At 41.4% G+C, this 20,643-nt stretch overlaps 1 protein-coding gene across 1 annotated transcript in view; it reads right to left on the reverse strand.

Moving 5' to 3' along the window:
* Positions 1–14,924, reverse strand: part of Naf1 (nuclear assembly factor 1 ribonucleoprotein) — a 31,969-nt gene extending 17,045 nt beyond the window's left edge. The window contains exons 1-2 of the mRNA XM_021230184.2: positions 14,522–14,924; positions 10,186–10,351 (exon numbers count right to left, since the gene is read on the reverse strand). Of these exons, the coding sequence (XP_021085843.1) occupies positions 10,186–10,351; positions 14,522–14,802 (447 nt within the window). The 5' untranslated portion in view covers positions 14,803–14,924. The remainder of the gene's footprint in view (positions 1–10,185; positions 10,352–14,521) is intronic.
* Between the last annotated feature and the right edge of the window lie 5,719 nt (positions 14,925–20,643).

Below are 20,643 nucleotides of genomic sequence, written 5' to 3' on the forward strand. Positions count from 1 at the left end.
TGAAAATGTGTGACTAATCTATACTTCAGTTCCCAAAACTGAAATAAAAATTTATTTTAAATATACATTTTCTGTAACTAAACACAAATATTTATGTTGTCACTTATCTAAGTATATAATGTCCACTACCTCAAAATTCAAGAACAGTGAAAATATTTCCTAGACACAGTTCATATTTCCATATTTGATAATATAGAATATGGTAAGGACTGACATTGTCAGACTGACACTGTCAGTCAAAAGGCTATCTGGGCATACAATACAGCAGGCACTTCCGACAAAGGAATGATTAAAATTCAATATACTAAATGAATTCAGATCATCTATTTCCTACACACTCTGCAGCTGAGTCAAAGGTTTTTCTGGGACAAATGATAAAAATACAACTTAAGAAAGCTGTCATGCAACATAGATCCTTCGCCACTACTATTCAGAAGCAGCTAAGTAATAATCAGTAACTTAGACCAGATGTCAATGTGGCTAGGCACTCTGCTATTAATCTTATCACTTAACAGATTCTCAGGAAAGTCTTCTGCTATCAGCATCCCTCCATTAGCAATGCAGAAACTGAGCAAAAGCTCTTAGTACAAATGTCTAACAACATAATGTATAACACGCTGAGGAATCAACACCAAAGAGGCAACATAATGAATATGGAAACTACATACCATACTGGAACAAAATTACTATGACTTTCTGATAAGTTGTTTATAAGCAAGTCATGAGAAAATTACAAGACTTGGGGACAGTGTGAAGATACCTGTCATTAATAATAGCACTTAGGAGGCAGAGGCAGAGGCAGATGGCTCTTATGAGTTTGAGCTCAGCATGGTCTACATTGAGAGTTCCAGACTAGGCAGAGCTAAACAGCAAAACAAAGCAAAATAGACCCTAATAACACTTCTGAAATAGTTATGAAATAATAGTTGTAAGAATATTGTGCTCTGATTCCCTAAACATCCGGAGTTATACAAGGTATCTGTTCAACAGACAGTCAATGAACAACACAATATTCAAAATGTGTCCTATTAAAAAATGAAACTTCCAGAACAAAAATGTAAGGAGCTAGTTCCAAAAGCAGGCCTCTGAGAAGATAGCATTCATCTTTAAAATGCCTTTGACTTTTCTAGCTTTTTTGAAGGTTTACTATTAAAAAAGGAAAAAAAAAAAAGGCGATTTGATGAAAAATTATGTAAAGACTCTTTCTTATGTTTTTAACTCACAAAAATGGAGGAAGAGCAGCATAGGGTTCTGGGAAAAAGAAGCAAACATTCCAAACAGAAACTAATTCCGCCTGGTACTAGATTGGGCAGAACTGAGAAAAGCATGGAAAATGGAATACATTATCTGGCCACTTTTCTCTCATTACCCAAGAAGAATGCATGCATCATGCCAACAATTACCTGATGCTATTAGGTGAGCATTCCCTTTTCAGATATAGTTGTAAAGTAGGATCCAATCTCTGGAGTACTGAGAGCCATAATTGAATTTTTATTTTCCTATATCTGGCAAAACATATTGGAAAAAGAATGAATTAGGTCTGTATAGTTTGTGTCAACCATGACCACCTTTAATATTTCGTTCATAATTTTTCAACTTCTCCAGAAGCTCCAGAGATTTCTATAGAATTCAGCCATCTCTGTATTGCACCATTAGTGCCCTCATTCACTGTTTTTATATGATACAAAACAGTCTCAGGCCAGCACCTAAGAAAGTCAATGATTCTTGCCAAAGTCTTTTAGTTTTTCTTTTTTCAACAATTATGTTTTCATTCTGTTTTTCTCTAAAATGGTCTTCAATAAAAACAAGGTTCAAGAGTGGGCATGGTGGCACACACCTTTAATCTCAGGGAAAGGCAGAAGTTCTCTGAGAATTCAGGGCCAGCCTAGTCTACATAGGGTTTGAGGCCAAACAGGGCTATACAGTGAGACCGTGTCTCAACAAAGAAAAATCAAGCATGCAAACAAACAAAAAACCCAGACTTCATTAAAACTCTGCAAAAGACTCAAAATAGAAAACTGAATTAAAATTATACTTCAGAATGAAAAATCTTAAAATAACAACCAACTCTAAGCATACCTGTTACCTGAGGACCGTATAAAGGCACTGTCAAATAACTGTGAATGACACAGGCCACGTTTCTAAAAGTTTTAAAGATGAAAAGCTCAGTTTGGAAAGAACATTACCTGTTTTTGATTAATAAACAAACCATCTTCTGAGTTCCTGGCTCTGAGACTACAACTGGATTGTGACAGAACCATCCTTCCTTGGGCAAGTTCACAGCTCTTTACCTCCGTCCTCACTCTGCCAGGTCTCTTCAACCCTGATGCCCTCCCCTGACACTGCTGAGACAGTCTGCCTTCCCCTCTTCTCAGTCCCAGGCACACAGCACTCCCCTGACATCTGTCACTGTCCTCACACTTCAGCCGGACAAACGTACTCACTCAAGTCTACCAGGAAAAGAGTATGGAATGGTTCCATGCAATTACCAAATATAAGTACATACATACGAAATGTATGGATTCTCCAGTGCATAAAATCTTCATTTGAAGCCTAACAAATCTTTCATTCACTACCTTGAACAACTGTGTATGGTGCTAGATGGAACCCAGAACTTGGTGGATGTTAAGACAGGTGCATTAGCACAGCACATTATGCTGCTTATGGGCTTTATGTACAGCAAAAGACAAATTCCTCCTTTTCAAAACATTCTGAGTACTGTATAACATCAAATACTCATGTAAACTACATCTTCCTCCAAGTGTATATGACACTATTTAAACATCTGGCATTGTGTTAAATTTCATTAGTATCCAGATTAGAACGTCTTAAACTTAAAAAGAATCCTTTCTCTATATTTAGGAGAAAATAACAAACAACTCAGCCCTCGCAAAACAACATATTCAACTAGTAATGATTAGTGTAGACTAGGGGACATCAAGCAGGTACGAAATATTTCACTGCAACTATCTTCTAACCATCTGAAGTAGCACGGGTATTTCTTTCCTTCATGTAAAGATGTTCTGGATGTGTCTGCATTAATTAAATCAGGTGAATAAGTGTTCTCAACCCAAACACAAAGTACACTTCTTTTTTTTTAAACAAAAGGCTGTCTTGATGAGAAAGTTGTATTTCTCATGAACTGATGACCAGCATTTAACATTTTTTTGGTCATGCTGTATCATAAGCATAAATACGCATGATTATCCCTTTTGAGTATTGCCCACTTTTTATCCCCATAAACACTGAAGTCATAATTTTAAAATGTAAATGTCTTTCAGGTTTTCTGACAAGAAAATAAGCAATAATGTCTAAAACTCATTTCTAGTTCATAGATAGGATTATCACCATCCCTAATGTTTTTAAGAATTCAAATTTTCATTTACATTTATTTCACTTGAATGAAAAGCTCAGAGCATTAGTTTCTGAGAAGTTTTTCAAAAGTAATCTAATTTTCCAATTCAGTGACACAATCAATGCTATAGGGCCTAACATAACTCCAAGGCTGCAATGCATACGGTGCTCTACATTCATGCAAGTTCCATAGAAGGCTCTCAGCATTCAAAGGTTTATAATGAAGAAATGCAATCTGCCAAATCACACATCAGAGCCTGTAACTCATCGAGGAGGTCAATCGGGACTCCTTTTTCAGTTTCTCAATGGCTCACTCATAATCTCCTTTTCCCTGTTCCTTCAGCACCTCACCTCTCTCCTCAGGTTTTGTTTATGACACAGAGTATCTGTACAGCTCAGGGTGACTTAGGATTATGTACTACTATGTCTGACTTCCTTTATTTTTAATTTTCTTTGGATAACAGGATTTGGTTACAATACAATTTTAAAAAATGCCCATAAGGTCTAGTTTTGAAAGAATAATTTCCAAGTTACTTGGCTGTAATTCCCAGATACCTGTAACTAATAAGCCACACAAACACAGCAAAGACCCAGTGTCCCTCACAAGAAACTCTTGGCAACAGAAACACCCCGGCTTTTGGATTTCTGACAATTTGCATACACATAATGAAATATTCTGTGTTGGGGAAGTCCTGTGCATTTGTCAATAAAGAATAAAGCACTGTCTGGCCAATAGGGAATCTAGATAGGAGGGACTAGGAGTCCAGAAGGACTCTGGGTAGGAGAAACACAAAATTCAAGATGTAACGCCATGGGGTAGGAGCCTGGAACTACTCTCCGGTAAGAAACATACTTAGATTAACAATTATGGGGTAATTACTTAAGTCAGAGCTAGCCAGTAAGAAACAAGCAAGGCCAACAGCTTCATAATTAATATAGCCTCCTGTGTGTTTATTTGGGAGTGATGCGGCTCTAGAACCGGGCTGGCGGGAAGGCTTCTCTCAAGGAAAAACTTCTCTTTACAATTCTGGAGATGGAACTAAAACCTAAACATGAAATTCATTTGCTTAATGTATACCTTATATACATAGAATAAATGCAATCTTACACAATATTTCAAATAACTTTGTAAATGAGACATAAGTTTCATGTCAATACTCAAAAAGGTTCAGATTTCAGATTTTCATGGGAAGTATACTCAACCTACAACCAGATTACTGAGTTGAGTTTTCAATGGGAAAGACTTAAGGAGACAGCATTCTTGCTTGAAAGTAGACTGACAGGAAGTAAAGAGGAAGCTCTGCACACTAAAGAGAGCACTCCTAAAAGATGAAGTATGTCAAAAAGCAGATAGGAAATACCATTGCAAGGAAGAGGGCATATCAAAAATCCAGACATCCCTAAATCCTACACAATCTGAAAGCTGCCATTAACTGTTTGGAGCAATTAACAAAAACAACCGATTTTCTTCAGAATTTCATTAGGTATTAAATTAATAAACAACCTGCATATATCAGGGAGCTTCATGGTAAGACATGCAATTAACCCTGCCTAGGAGTACAAGTGACCCATCCACAGTCTTAAAACAGCCCACAGCATATGGAATTAGCTGTAGCAAAGATGGAATATTTCACAGAAGAATGAATTGTTACTTAATAAATGAACAGAACAAAAACCTAACAAAAGTACTGTCCTAAAATAAAGAAATTATTAGCTACTTCAAGGGAATCTATATAAGAAAATGCCATATTTAGAGGCAGAGATAAAAAGTCCATAGAGCTAGGATGAAAAAGTTCATCATAGAGGTGAACAGAAGAAGTCAGTGTGGAAAGACAGAATCACAGGACAGGCATTGAAACTGGAGCATTCAGAAGGCATGGGAAACAATGGCTGAATAGCAGCCTTAGCTCCTGTGACTTTCCACCTCACATTTACAGTAAATCTTTCTATTCTCTTTGAGTCTTTTCTTCTCACTATACTGAGTCCAACCTTAGCCAAGCATCACAATCACTTTCAAGTACTTGTCTCCATCAGTTAACACTGATACTACAACTGGTTGGCATCCCTTTGTCAGAAAAACCATCCCACATGGCTTATATGGTAAATAACCTCCCGCCTCAAAATACACATTCACACTCCTGTCCTGCCAACTGGCTCACAGGCACTCCTACTATCAACACTAGTCCATGTGCTTTGCAAGCTTTCACTTTTCTACATTCTCACCTCCTACAGACTTGCCCACACAAACAGGAATGACCATGAGGCTCATTGTCCAAACTCATATGATTCCACTGGCTCCATTATTCAAGGCTGTGAGACAAGATTTAGGTTGCAGGTTAAACCCCTCATAAAAATACATATTGTTGGCCAAACTGACACCCCTACAGAGCAACACAGAGGCAGAACAGGAAGGTCATACTATCCTTGGAATTCAGGATCAAGTTACTTACTCTCTCCTCTCTTTTCCAAGTTACTTTCATGTCTTGAACTTAATGAATTCTTTGAGAGAGTCATAAAGATCCTTCCAGAGTCAGGGATTTAGGACAAACCAGAGAAATTACAATGTCTCTCCTATCTCTAGTAACAAAGTGGTAGTGTTGTTTACCTAATACTGTTGATGTAAAAACAAGTTTACCACGAATTCCATTAACTTTACAATTAAAAACTTGTTAGGTGTGATGGAGTGTGCCTTTATCCTGGCACTAGGGAGGCAGAGGCAGGAAGATCTAAGTAAGCTCAAGACCAGCCTGGTCTACATAATGACGTAGGACAGCCAGAGCTAAGCAGAGAAACCCTCTCTCAAAACCCTAAGTAAATAGGGGCTGGAGAGGTGGCTCAGTGGATAAGAGCACTGGCTGCTCTTTCAGAGGACTCAATTCAATTCCCAGCATCTACACGGCAGCTCACACCTGTCTGTAACTCAAGTTCCAGGGCTTCCGACACCTTCACACAGACATACATGCAGGCAGAACACCACGAACATAAAATAAACTGCAGTTGCCTCTTCACACAGACATACATGCAGGCAGAACACCTGCGAACATAAACCACAATTGCCTCTTCACACAGACATACATGCAGGCAGAACACCTACGAACATAAAATAAACTGCAATTGCCTCTTCTGTCTTTCCCAAAAGATCCCTTAGAAATAAGACAAAAAAGACATCATTATTGAGTTCAGACGAGCCAAATATACACACTTCAACAGCACTCCTAGCAATTTAATTTGTTCCTGTTCTATTTACTGTCTTTCCATTAGATAATATGAAAGCAGAAACATGACTGGTATTGTTTAATGTATCTGGCATACATTTCAGATATGCTGCAATTTCTTAAAAGAACAAATGAAAAAGACACCTATTCACACATTCATTCTGTAATCACTACTGCTGACTATGAACCAACAATCAGAGTCAACTACTTCACTGAGTACTAAGGAGACACAAAACTCAGTTATGGACTCAGTCCTAAAATATGGCTCCTTAAGACCCTATGTGATTTTTCATGAATGTCTGAGTATTCTATTTAGAAAAACATCACCACCACCACCACCACCACTACCACAATACAGGGAGATTTTGCATTAAATTTCAAAGGACTCCCAATGTTAAGAAATTCAGACTTAAAAAGGCAGATAAAACTATATAGGTAAGTTTCTAAAATATCGTGATCTCCTATTTGTTGGTTTTATAATGGGAACTTCTGAAAGATGACATTGTGGTGGTCTGAATATAACTGACCCTCATAACTTCATAGGATTCTTAAAAATAATGCAAAGTTTCAAGTGATTAGGTATCCTAAAAAGCTTAAAACCCATTAAAGCCAGTGAATTTTGCATTCTTCTCTAAAAGCAATAATTAAAAAGGTTTCAATTACTATCAAAGAAACTCTCTAAACAAAGGACACAAGGCCATGAAACTACGAAAAGTAATTTTCTCATGTTTTGGTAGTCTGGGAATGAACACAGGTTCCCAGGTTTTTTGTGCATGCTAAGCAAGTCTTCTAAAGACTTGAAAACAGTCAGCTTCAGCAGCCAGCCAGCAGGTAAGAGCCCTGTAGGCAGGCTGTTCTGCCACTGTGGCCACCCATGGACACTGTTACCTACACGACACCACCCAAACCCACCAAACCCACCATGCGCCCTCTGGACAACCATCCCCTGCAAGATCAGCAGCCCCTAGAGGCACAAGCACCACCTGCACCAGTTGAAGAGTAGCCTCCCTTTGAACAGCCCTCTACAGAAACAGCAGCAGATTCTATAGGCACAAGAGCCATCCACACCAGTTGGAAGAACAGGCACAGGCAAAACCTACACCAGTTCAGCTGGAAGGACAGACACCATAGGTACAAGTAAGGCCCACACCAGCCAGAAGAACTAGATGATACAATGGATCTAGGCACCCAGACCCACACAAACCTCAGCTGAGACAACCCTACTGGACCTGACAACCAGCCAATTATCAGAACCATTGGCCACTTAGGCCAAAAGACAATGAAGGAACAAAACACCCATCCAACAAAAACAGCACAAGAGTCAACAACCAACCATACCTATGATTATCCCAAACCAGATGGGTAAGTGACAATGTAAGAATCCATTCAACAACATAAAGAGCAATACAGCACAAACAGAACCTAGTGGTTCCAAACATCCCAATGTTCAGAAAATGGCAGATCTCCCATGCTACTGGATAGGTAGGACTAACAATAAAAATGGCAATCTTACCAAAAGCAATCTACAGATTCAATGCAATCCCCATCAAAATCCCAACACAATTCTTCACAGACCTCAAAGGAACAATACTCAACTTCATATGGAAAAACAAAAAACCCAGGATAGCCAAATCAACCCTGTACAATAAAGGATCATCTGGGGGCATCACCATCCCTGACTTCAAATTTTACTATACAGCTACAGTAATGAAAACAGCTTGGTATTGGCACAAAAACAGATGGACCAATGTAATAGAACTGAAGTCCCTGACATAAATAAACCCACACACCTATGAATACCTGATTTTTGACAAAGAAGCTAAAATTATACAATGGAAAAAAGAAGGCATCTTCAACAAATGGTGGTAGCATAAATGGTTGCCAACATGTAGAAGAATGAAAATAGATCCCTAGCTATGGCCATGCACAAAATTCAAGTCCAAGTGGCTCAAAGACCTCAACATAAATCCAGTTACAATGAACTTAACAGAAAAAGAAGTGGGAAGTAGCCTTGAATGCATTGGCACAGGAGACTACTTCCTGAATATAACAGCGGTAGCACAGATACTGAGACTGACAATTAATAAATGGGACCTCCTGAAACTGCAAAGCTCAAGTAAGGCAAAGGACACTGTCAGTAAGACAAAATGGCAACCTACAGAGCAGGAAAAGATCTTCACCATCCCCACATCTGATAAAGGGCTGATCTTCAAAATATATTTAGAAACTCAAGAAACTAAACATCAAAATACCAAATAATCCAATTAAAAAATGAGGTACAGATCTAAACGGAGAATTCTCAGCAGAAGAATCTCAAATGGCCAAAAGACATTTAAGGAATTGCTCAACAGTCTTAAAGTCATCAGGGAAACAAATCAAAATGACTCTGAGATACCATCTTACACCTGTCAGAATGGCTAACATTAAAAACACTAATCACAGCTTATGTTGGAGAGGACGTGAAGTAAGGAGAACATTCTTCCACTGCTGGTGGGAGTGCAAACTTATACAGTCACGACAGCCACTATGGAAACCAATATGTCGGTTTCTCAGAAAATTGGGAATCCATCTACCTGGAGACCCAGTCATATTATTCTTGGGCATATAACCAAAGGATGCTCAAGGATACTTGCTTAACAATGTTCACAGCAGCATTATTTGTAACTGCCAGAAGCTGGAAACAACCTAGATGCCCCTCAACTAACGAATAAAGAAAATGTGGTACATTTACACAATGGAGTATCACTCAGCAATAAAAAACAATGATATCATGAAATTTGCAGGCAAATGGATGGAACTGGAAAAATCATCTTGTATGAGGTAACCCAGACCCAGAAAGACAAAGACATATGGTATGTACTCACTCATACATGGATGTTAGATGTGAAGCAGAAAATAACATGCTATAATTTATAGCCCCAGAGAAGCTAGGTGCCAAAGAACCTAAGAGGGATCACTCTGGAAAGGGAACTAGAGGAAGCTTCCTGGGTAAAATGGGGGAGGGTGCATATAGAGGAGGAGGGGGGGAATGGTTGGGAACATGAGGTATGAGGAGGGCTGAGTTGGGGGAGGGAAGGAGAGAAGGAGAGGGAGGACAATAAAAGAGGTATCTTGATTGGGGGGGAACATTATGGGATTAGGGAGAACCCTGGTGCTAGAGGAATTCCTATAAGTCAACAAGGAAGACCCCAGCTAGCTAAGACTCCTAGCATAGTGGAAAGGGTACCTGAACCAACCTTCTTCCTGTAATCAGATTGGTGACTACCCTAGTAGTTATCAGTCTTCAACCAGTAACTGATGGAAGCAGAGGCAGAGATTCATAGTCAAGCACTGGGCAGAGCTCAAAGAGTACAGGTGAAGAGAGAGGAGGGATTATATGAGCAAGGGGTGGGGATCAAGATCATGACAGGGAAACCCAGAGATAGCAGACCCACACTTGTGTCTGGGTTAGAAGCAACCACAGAAACTTTCTGCATGACTCTTTATAAATAAGTGTGAAAGCACAGGGGAGATACGTGCAAAAAGCTGAGAAGAGGCACTAGGTTTACGGAGCAATCAATACAAATAACAGAAATATGTAATATAAATAATATAAGTAACAAACCCAAGCACTTACATTAAGAAGCAACTCATCTTTTGTTTTAAGAGGAAAATTCTTATTGTCCTTCTCAACTTGTACATCTTCCTCTCCATCTGACAGCACTGGAGGAAGTGATACACAGGAGGAAGATGAGGAGGAGGAAGAGGAAGAACTTGAACTATCTGAATCTGAATCCGTTTCACTGTAAAGGCAAAGTTGAAAACTTGGTCAAGTACTATCATAATTAAAATAAAATCCTGTTTCAAGTAGGAAACAATTCACTTCCTCTTTCTTCTATTGCTTGTCTAAATCAAAAGGACTAGTTGAATACTAGTTTTTTGTTTGTTTGTTTCTTGTTGTTGTTGTTGTTGTTTTGAGACAGGGTTTCTTTTTGTAGCCTTGCTTGTCTGGGAACTCAGTCTGTATACCAGATTGACCTTGAACCAGAGAGCCTCCTGCCTCTGCCTCCCTGGGATTAAAGGTGTGTGCCTCTCCACTGGGCTTATCCTGTCTATTTTAAAATCCAGTGGAAGAATAATTATGGAGAGAGGCCACTTTTGACATTGAATATATATTATTATACAGACATATAAATCTGGACCCTCTCTGGGCTAATAGTGTCACCTTATAAATGTCTGACTACAATTAAGCATGTGATGATCAGTGACTAATGGTAACTCTAGGCAAAGCACCTGCTGGAGTCACCTATGATGAGACCACCTAATTCAGTAAGTTTACTCTGTCATCACCATGGGATTCTTCAAAGTTGCCATGGTGACCATTTAACTCTAAAAACTTCTTTGGTTCTTGACTCAATCAGCCCACTAACTTTGGCCCATTTTATGTGCTATTTTTAAGTGTTTTACCCATAGACACCTTGTCTCTACACTCTTCAGGCAGGTAACATTCATTCCTATGATCTCAATCATCATTCACTTGCTGATAAATACCTCCATTTTCAGCTCTAACATAACTATTCTAGGGTCCTAACGCCTAGGTACAAACCAATCCCAACTGTATGAAGAGTACATACTTCATATTTCTAACAAGTTAAAATCGAGGGAGGAAAAAAGAAGATTCCATGTCTTTCCCTGAACATCTATGTTTATTTCACTACCCAGTCTTCGATCCAGTCGCGGTGGGTGGGACCCTGGCATCATTTGAAAACTACTTCATCCTAGGTCAATCATCCAAGTCCAATCTCCTAACTAATCCTATGTATGACACTTCCTAATCTTCCTCACCATTTCAGGATACCGTTTCTCACCTTTTCTATAATAGCTTATCAACACCAACAAAGCAGCTCTCCCTACAACTATTCATCCACTGATGTTACTTTTACCTTCTCATGACCTTTCACCCAAATGAGCTCCTGCCCTTGCTTTAAAAAAAAAAGAGGATTGGAAAAGAGATCACAATAATTTTGTAAGACGGCACTTAAGATTTTGGTTGGTAACGGTGTTGTATGTATAAACCAATGTCCACTTTAAGTCAAGCACTGTGGTACATGCTTGAAGTCTCAACTCTCCTGGAAGCGGGAGAATCAGAACTTCGAGGTCATCCTTGGCTACACTGTAAGTCTGAAGCCACTCCTGGCTAACTGAGATCCTGGAGAGAATAGTCTCCATTAGCCTGTTTGTTTTCTACAGACAGAGAGAAGGTGTGAACTTGGTCAGGGGAGGAGAAACTGGCAGGAGATGAGAGAGGGGTGTAAGGATTCAGGCATTATGCTGGCCTGCCCGTCCCCTGCCAGAAGGCACTCAGGCAGTGCCCTGGTCAGTCCAGGGTTCCATGATTATGTAGTCTGCCCACAGGTGCAAAGGACCCCTTTAAAGGAAAGATCCCCACCCAATTAAGCTCTCTTTCCTGCTGGCCCCTTGGGCAGACAGAACTTTTCTTCTCTCCGTCTCTGTGTCTCTGTTTCTCTGTGTCTCTTTATCTCTTTTTCTCTTTCCTTTCCCTTTCCCTCCGCTTTCTAATAAAACTTTTCACATAAGCTCTGTCTGCCTGACCTGCCTGTCTCTCCGGCTCGGTCACCCTCACCTGCCATGGAACCCAACAAGGTCCCCTTCAAGATTTATCATAAGGAGGGGAACTATGTTCATGATATGTTATATGAAAAATAATATTTTCAATTACAAAAAGAACGCTGTGCTGATATATTTAAATGCCATGATGTCTGCAGCAAATTAGTTTTAAATGGTCCAATAACATTTAACTAGTAGTATCAAAATACTAATAGTTGTTAAATCAAGATGGTAGCTGTATGGATTTGCATTTTTCGCTAATACAATATTCAAACATACAGAAAAATGTTAATTTTCCCCCACAAACATCTTTACTGTGACAAGATAAAAATACATGCTCTTTAATGTCAGCCTTACTGCCTGAAAATCAGGTTTCTAGTAACCTCCAGACCACTAACTAGCTCCTCCCACTCCCCACAGAACCTAACTCCATCCTCATATTCATTATTGTGAAATTATGCTACCTGATCTGCCTGAAAAACCTCAACCTAGACAACATGAGTTCATTAAAGACTCAACAAAAATACTACCCTCCTCTGAAGCTGCCCCCATTCACCAAATTACTTTCCTTCCCTACTCCCTACTCCCCAGCACTTTTCAAACTGCTACTGGAGGCTGTTCACAACTTCTTAAAAAGCATTTTGGGGTACTGCAGTACAGCTATTTCCTCCCAGTTGAAACACAGCCTCTTAGATGCAGGAGAGAGGCCTAGAAGACTCAAGAAACTGGTGAAACCCACAAGTCTGGTACCTAAAGTTATAAAAACAGTAAACTGCTTGGCAGGGACTTCTGGTAGACCAGTCACCACAGCAAGGAGCTCCAGGGATACAGCTTTTGTCACCCAAGAGTCATGTCACCCATGAGACAGCTGCCTTTGCTCCTGTGAACAAACCAATAAATGCACTGTCTCACTAAGCTAGACTTGGGTGGAACTCTTTCTTTGGCCTGTTACTGGTGCACTATCTGAGATGAAGAGATGTCTGTTCCTGTCTCCTCAGAAAAAGCCACACAATTAATAAAAACTTGAAATCAGTATCTATTACCAAAACACTACTTAAGCTGGGGGGCGGAGCAGGACAGGCAGATCTTGGGGTGGGGGGAGCAGGAGACACAACAGACAGATCTGTGAGTTTGAGGCCAACCTGGTCTACAGAGAGAGAGTTCCAGAACAGCCAAGGCTACACAGAGAAACCGTCTTGAAAAACAAAACAGCAAAAACAAAATCTAGCACACAGGCAAAGAGTTGTACCTTTTTTCATTTCTTCAAATATCTGGAACCCTCTGCCACAAAGGGTCAGAAGTCATTTCCCAGCACTAAGTTGTTGCATGTTTCACTTAAAATGGGGCTCCTGATCTGCCTGTATCTCTAACAGTTTCCCAGCAGCACGCATGGGCTCTGATTACAAGATCACTACCATCTTAAAACTGCCAAGGAAACCAATGGGTTCACACCTGGCTTAGCTCCCCGCCCCCCACCTCCTATGGCTCTCCCTCTACTAGAAACCATTCTCCCGCCTCTTAGTGGTTTCCAAAAAAAAAAAAAAAAAAAAAGGCACAGCTCCCCATCATAGGTCTATCTTGTCCGCCTCTCAGAACCCCGTCACCCTGTGCTTATTCAACTAGTTGTGCCCAACGTAGTTTGAAAACATTCTATATTTTGGATCTTCTTCCACCAGGGCTGCGGAGAGGAAAAGTCTGTGTTAAAGCATAGTGTCCCAAAGACCAAGAACCTGGTTAGCAAATTGTATAGAATCCTGCTCCCTATAAAGATTCTCTGGAGTCACAGGAACTGTCCAGAAACAACTATGAGAGGAGAATGCTGGTGGGTACGTGCTCAACCTGCACTTGGGAGGTGGAGGCAGGAGGATCACCGGCATCCTCCCAGGCTACCGTTTGAGACCAGCCCGAAAGAAGTCAACTTTGAAACGTAGAACAATCCTTTTCCTGACCACCAAAATCCTAAGATTTGGAAGGGGGTGGGGGTCGGGAAGCAGCAACTCTCAACGGAAACAAACTTCATGCCGTAACCCTAGAGTCCATGCTAAACGTGGATGGCATGAAGATAACCTACAAAGGTCGGGTTTCCCGACAGCGTGAACAGGTTACGACCTCTCGGTGTAACTCTGCCGGCTATCAAGTTGGGGAGGGAGGTGGGAACTCTCTGAACTGAGCGGACAGGCACCCAGGGGAGGCGATGCTCCCAGAGCGAGCGCACGTGCGCAGCACCGAGCATCCGCGGCGCCCCCCGGCCGACCAGGGCCGCACCGCGCGGGCGCTGACGACCCAGGCCCCTACCCCCGTCCCCCGGTCCCGCCCGGCAGCCCCCGGGCCCGCGTGCACTCCACCTGTCCGAATCCGAGTCCGAGTCCGAGGAGTCCGAGGCCGGCAGGGCTGGCGGCGGCTCCGCGGCGTCCGGGCCGGTGGCGCGGGCCTCGCTCGGAGGCGGCGGGTCGGGCTGCGCCGGGCTTCCGCCGGCCTCGGCGCTCGGGGCTGGCGGCTGCTCCCCGGCCTCCGGGCCCTGCTCGGCCTGGTCGGTGTCCCCGCGCTCCTCCGACGCCGCGGGCCCCTGGCCGGAGCTGCCGAACTGCAGCGTCTGCAGCTGCGCCGCGGCCTCCACCACCTCCATGGCGCCGCGCGGGCCGGAGCCGGCTCCCGGGGTCTCCTAACTGGACGCGCTCGCCCCCGCGGAACCCACACCCCCGCGGCTCTCGGGTGACGGCACGAGGACCGACCCGGAGACACGCCCCCGGCGCTACGCGGTACGTCCGGGAACGGTGACGTCACGGGACGCGACGCCGGTGCTCGGGAGCTAGAGGAGCAGAAAACTTGTCTTCCAGGCGGTCCTAAGTCCGCCGGGTTCTTGCCCTGCTGCTGATGGCTATGACTGAACCCAGGGTTTCCAGGCACGGTTATGAAGCGAGGGTTGTAGTACTAGCTTCTGTGCAGAAGAATCTTCACAACCTGACAGTGATGGCAGCGCCTTTAATCCCAGCACTCGGGAGATAGAGACAGGCGAATCTCTGTGAGTTTGAGACCAGCCTGGTCTACAGAGATGGGCTCCAAAGCCTCAGAGAAACCCTGTCTCGAAAAACCAAACCAATAAATAAATAAATGAAAGAAAAAAAAAAACAGAAAGAAAGAAAAGACATTTTTAGTGATTTGTTGAAAGAGCAGTGAAGATGAAAAGAATATTTACGTTCTCACCATAAAAGAAAGAAAAAAATACAGCTATTTCATTTTTCTTTCTCCAGTACACTGAGAAGACAACAGCAGTGGCGAAGGGATTTTGCTGTTTGTGTTAAGGCAGTGTCTGTATCATAGTTGATGCTGCTTCATAGGAAGGGGTGGGGTGACCCAAAAATGTAGCATTCAAATCTGGGTATCCTTGAGTGAGTGTTATAGTGGGAGTTCCACCCAACCCCCTCCCCCATCTCTCTCTAAACCACGCTGCACCTCAGAAAGCCCACCAAATGATGACCCCTCCCCCAGAGAACCTCAAGATCCCCCCAGGGGGTATTTAAACTGCCTCCCAGACAAGACTCAAGAGTTTTTCCTGACTCCCTTTCCCACCTCCTTTCTGGGCGATTGGAAGCCCACCCAGGAGCGTTGTATCCATTAAATGGGGCTGTTTCTAATTCGGTTTGATTTGGTCTGATTTGGATTGCTGGATCAGCCGAGAGGCTTATCGGGTGTAGAAACTTTTCAATCAGATTATAAGGTACTGAAGCACAAACTTCTTCAATTTGATGCATCAATAAAAGTAATGTTATCTGGGCGTTGGTGGTGCATGACTTTAATCCCAGCACTCGGGAGGCAAAAGCAGGTGGATCTCTATGAGTTCGAGACCAGCCTGGTCTACAGAGCTGGTTCCTGGACAGCCTCTAAAACAATACAGAGAAACCCTGTCTCGAAAAAAAACAACAATAATAATAGTAATATTATAACAATTTATTAGATATATGTATTGATGAAAGACTGTGTAAAGTTTTATATATTACTGACAATATATTTCTGAGGTACCATAGAAGACTCTCAGTTAAATTAAAGGAAGATGTAACCCAGACATCCCTGTGTATTAAAGTGTTGATAATCCAACAGAATTTTTAAAAGTCGAGGGAAATCTCTAGGAGGAGATAATTGAAGTATGGCATCAAAGATTCAAGAACACAACAATGGGAAATGAAGATTGTTGGACTATGCCATGGAAATTCTTCCAGATGAAGCAAGAATTCAGGGTGTTACTAAGACAATAATTAGGCAGTGTTCAGATTTCCTAAGTAAATAGATATGTGTTAAAATCTCAATTCTACCATTTTTCTTGAAATATACAACTTGTTGTAACTAAATCTCAGTTTTCTTATTTGTAAAATACAAAAATATTGTCTCATTTAGTTTATGGAACATTGAATAAGGCTGTATGGAGAAGAATGACTTGTCTAACATATATCCAGTGTGCAGAAATACCTTCAAAGTGGACCAAAACATAGATTTATGAATAAGATGTATCATTGATCATGACTGATATTGCAGAGAGACACAGCTGAATTTTAGAAGGGAGTATATTTTACTCAGAATAACCCTCTAGGTGACAAAACGTCTATTATTTTTTTCAAAAATCAGATAATGCTCTAAACTAAGGATTAAATCAATAAGGTGGAGTAAATGACAATTCAAAATATTGTGACTGAAACTAGGTATGATACAATGTATGGCTTAGGAAAGAACAAAGAAGTTGACATTGTCTATAAAACAGGAGAAGTTGGAAAGGCTCATGAGTGTGTGAAATTCAGTCTGAGGGAAAACAATCATCAATTGAAAATGCCAAAAGGAATTTAAAACTAAGAGACCGGCATTCAATAGAAAGTTTAGGATGAGAAGAATGGTCCAAGGATGCTTCCAGAACTCATCTGTGCATTCCAGACTTGTTTACTTGGCATTATTGTGAGCAATGCACTGCTCTATAACCTGTGTGTACAAGCAGATAAATAGAAAATTTTATTTCAAGGTGTGTTATATTTGTTTATGCTGTAGAACATTTGTTTTAATGATGCAAAGATGTGCTGTATTCTTTTATATTGTATTTGCTTAACTCTGGGAAGCTGTGACTCGTTCGTTGCCTGTCTAAAACACCTGATGGTCTAATAAAGAGACGAATGGCCAATAGCAAGGCAAGAGAGAGGATAGGCGGGGCTGGCAGGCAGAGAGAATAAATAGAAACAGAGATGGGGGAAGGAGGGAGGAGCAAGAGAACAAGGAGAGGAGGACATCAGGAGCCAGCCACCTCGCCACTCAACCAGTCACAGAGTAAGAGTGAAAGTAAGATATACATAAGTGAAAAAGGGAAAATCCCAGAAGCAAAAGGTATCAGGATAATTAAAGTTTAGAAAAGCTGGCAAGAAACAAGTCAAGCTGAGGCCAGGCATTTATAAACATAAGCCTCTGTGTATTATTTATTTGGGAGCTGAATGGCAGCCCCCCCCAGCATCGAAGAGTAAAAAGGGTAAGAAAGAACAACTACAGCCTACTCTGAAGTAATTAATAGTTCAGTAGAAAAGATAAATTGGAAAAGAAGAGATGTTTGTGTATGTAGAGGAAAGAACTATAGAAATGCACACTATACATTTTAATCAAGAATAGAGAAGACACTAGGTAAGGAAAAACATTGATAACAAGACCTCTTCCAAACAGATACAACCTTCTTGAACCTTAAGACAAAGCCAGCCCTTATGAGAAGAGCTTCAACTTTTCTCTGTGAAGCCGCCATTTTGTAACCTACCCACAGCAAATCCAAAAATAAGAAAGGGACACGGGATCACAAAGCCTGAGTGGTCTCCAGGTAGAGACCCTACTAATCTGTAGCTCAGCATATCTGACTGTCTGCCCAAGCTGCTGGCCTCCCAGTGTCCTTCTTTGCAATGGGAGTGATGAGGACAGTACCTCAAATTGGTAACCCAGGCTCTCTACCCATGAGACACACCTCCAGCCTCACACTACTCATCCTGCCATACCAGAAGAAGATGATGAGGTTCAGCCAGTCAGTGCCTAAGGTCATCTTTGATAGAAATGGAAACCAAGTGAAGAATTGGCCCCCAGGATAGTCCTGGGCTCACCCAATACCCACCTAGTGTTACAGAATCCTTTCCCTTGAATTTAAGTGGGCTAGGCCTTTAAAGAGATCCATGAATATGTTAATCTGGGATAACTTAACAAGGAAGAATTCAAAAGAATCGATTTCCTGCTTCAAACCCTAGAGATTAGCACTAAACTTTTTTAAAAATAAAATCTGAAGGCCCCGCTTAGGTTTCAGGCTCTACTTGATCGAGATGCTACCTCTTCTCTTTTATTGGGGGGGGTGGGGAGTTGAGACAGGGTTTCTCTGTGGCTTTGGAGGCTGTCCTGGAACTAACTCTTGTAGACCAGGCTGGTCTCGAACTCACAGGGATCCGCCTGCCTCTGCCTCCCAAGTGCTGGGATTAAAGGTGTGCGCCACCAATGCCCCTCAATACCTCTTCTCTTATTTTCACCTTCTACTCTCTCCCTGTCCCCTGTGCCCTATGGTTCCTGCTTGTGACGTCCTTCAGCCTACAGGATTTATTCTCCATATGTAACTTTTTCTCTTTGCTGTTATCTCTTCTCTACATAGTAACAAGAATTTTTTACTCACTTTACCCAGGTAACTGGGACACTCTGGAAGAAACCACTCAAGTTATTCAGCCTTAGTACTCAAGTGTCTGCCTAGATTATTGCTCATCATTTCCCAAATGTACTTATCTTCATTTTACTTCTGAGATTATAGTATACTTACTGTAGTTACTATTCTTTATTGTCCCTTTTTCTCCTTAAAGAATGAAGTCTCAGCCAGGCAGTGGTGGCGCATGCATGCCTTTAATCCCAGCACTTAGGAGGCAGAGGCAGGTGGATCTCTGTGAGTTTGAGATTAGCCTGGTCTACAAGAGCTAGTTCTAGGACAGGCTCCAAAGCCACAGAGAAACCCTGTCTTGAAAAACAAAAAAACAAACAAACAAACAAACAAAAAGAAGTCTCATGAATCTAAGAATATCTTGTCCAGATTATAACAAATATTATGAACACTTTTTTTTTTTGGCTTTTTAAAACAGGATTTTTCTGTGTAGCACCATGACTCTCCTGGAACATAAGTGTAGGCTACCATGCCCACCTTTTTGAAATAGCGACTTTGTGTGTACCTGTGTGCGGGCAGGTGCCTATGGAGGTCAAAGGAAACTCGAAAGAGCCCATTTCCCTCTTCCACCCTGTGGGTTCTGGGCATTGAACTCAGCTCACCAGGCTTGACAGCAAAGGAATTACACACTATGCCTTCTTCTCAGCCCCCATGAAGATTTTTGAATGGAAGAAGGAAAGAAAGTGTAAAATTTATGAGGCAATCACAGTAAGAAAGATGGCTCACAGAAAACTCCTAAGATGAACCACTGTTACTCATTCCACTTTAAATTAATAAAGCAAAATGATAACTAAGAAAGCCGCTGTTGCTACTAAAACTCTGTTTCTGGGGTAGGGACAGTCTGGGTTTTTAGTATAAGAATGACTAACTGTACCTGTGCCTAGCTTGAAATAGGTCAGTCTTTCACAATTGTTTCTTTTTCTAAGTGCTTGAATGTTTCAAAATGTCCTGAATTTACCTCCAGTACTTCCAGAACCTTCCTGCCTACTGCATTATTTCTAATAGCTGCTAAACTTAGCTTGAAGTGTTTAGCCCAAGGCTAACTCTAACTTTCAAAAGTTGGAATAACTGACAGAATCACCAGTAAAATTTAGAGGATTTTTCTTGTGTTGAATTATAGGTCAAAGATCAAATCCCGGTTCAAAATGGCACATTATTAATGTGTGAAAATAAAGTTTAGGACAGTTTAGACTGAAAAATTACATTACAAAGAAATAAAATACAAACTAACACATCCCTAACTAGTTTTTAAGGTCATTTACCTGGACTGTTTATCTTGCTGTTCGAAAATGTAGAAGGTTAGCAGCTGTCACAGGATATTGCTAGAACCTTGGGCCTTGCCCAGATCTTTTGCATTTAAATCTGCATTTTAATTGATCCTCCTCACTCCTGCCTGTAATCCCAGCACTCACTGGGGAGATTAAGGAAGCAGGAGCATCCTTGGGAGGTGAAGGAAGCAGGACCATCCTGGGGATTTTAAAACTGGTTAGGGCCAGTAACTTTAGTAAGAGCCTGCTTCAAAACCAAAACCCAGGGCTAGAGGAATAGCTCAATTGCTAAAGTGCTGCTAACACAATTATGGAGGTCTGAGTGCCATACCTGAAACCGACTTTTAAAAGAACCAGATGCCAAATAAATAAATAAATAAATAAATAAATAAATAAATAAATAAATAAGGAAGAGAGAGAAGATGAGGGAAGGATGTCAGGTTTGGTGTCATGCACATTAATGATTTCTCTAAGGATATGGGCAGATCCTGTGCTCAGC

The sequence above is a fragment of the Mesocricetus auratus genome, unplaced genomic scaffold (genome assembly GCF_017639785.1).
Source record: "Mesocricetus auratus isolate SY011 unplaced genomic scaffold, BCM_Maur_2.0 Super-Scaffold_6731, whole genome shotgun sequence".
Taxonomy (NCBI): Eukaryota; Metazoa; Chordata; class Mammalia; order Rodentia; family Cricetidae; genus Mesocricetus; species Mesocricetus auratus.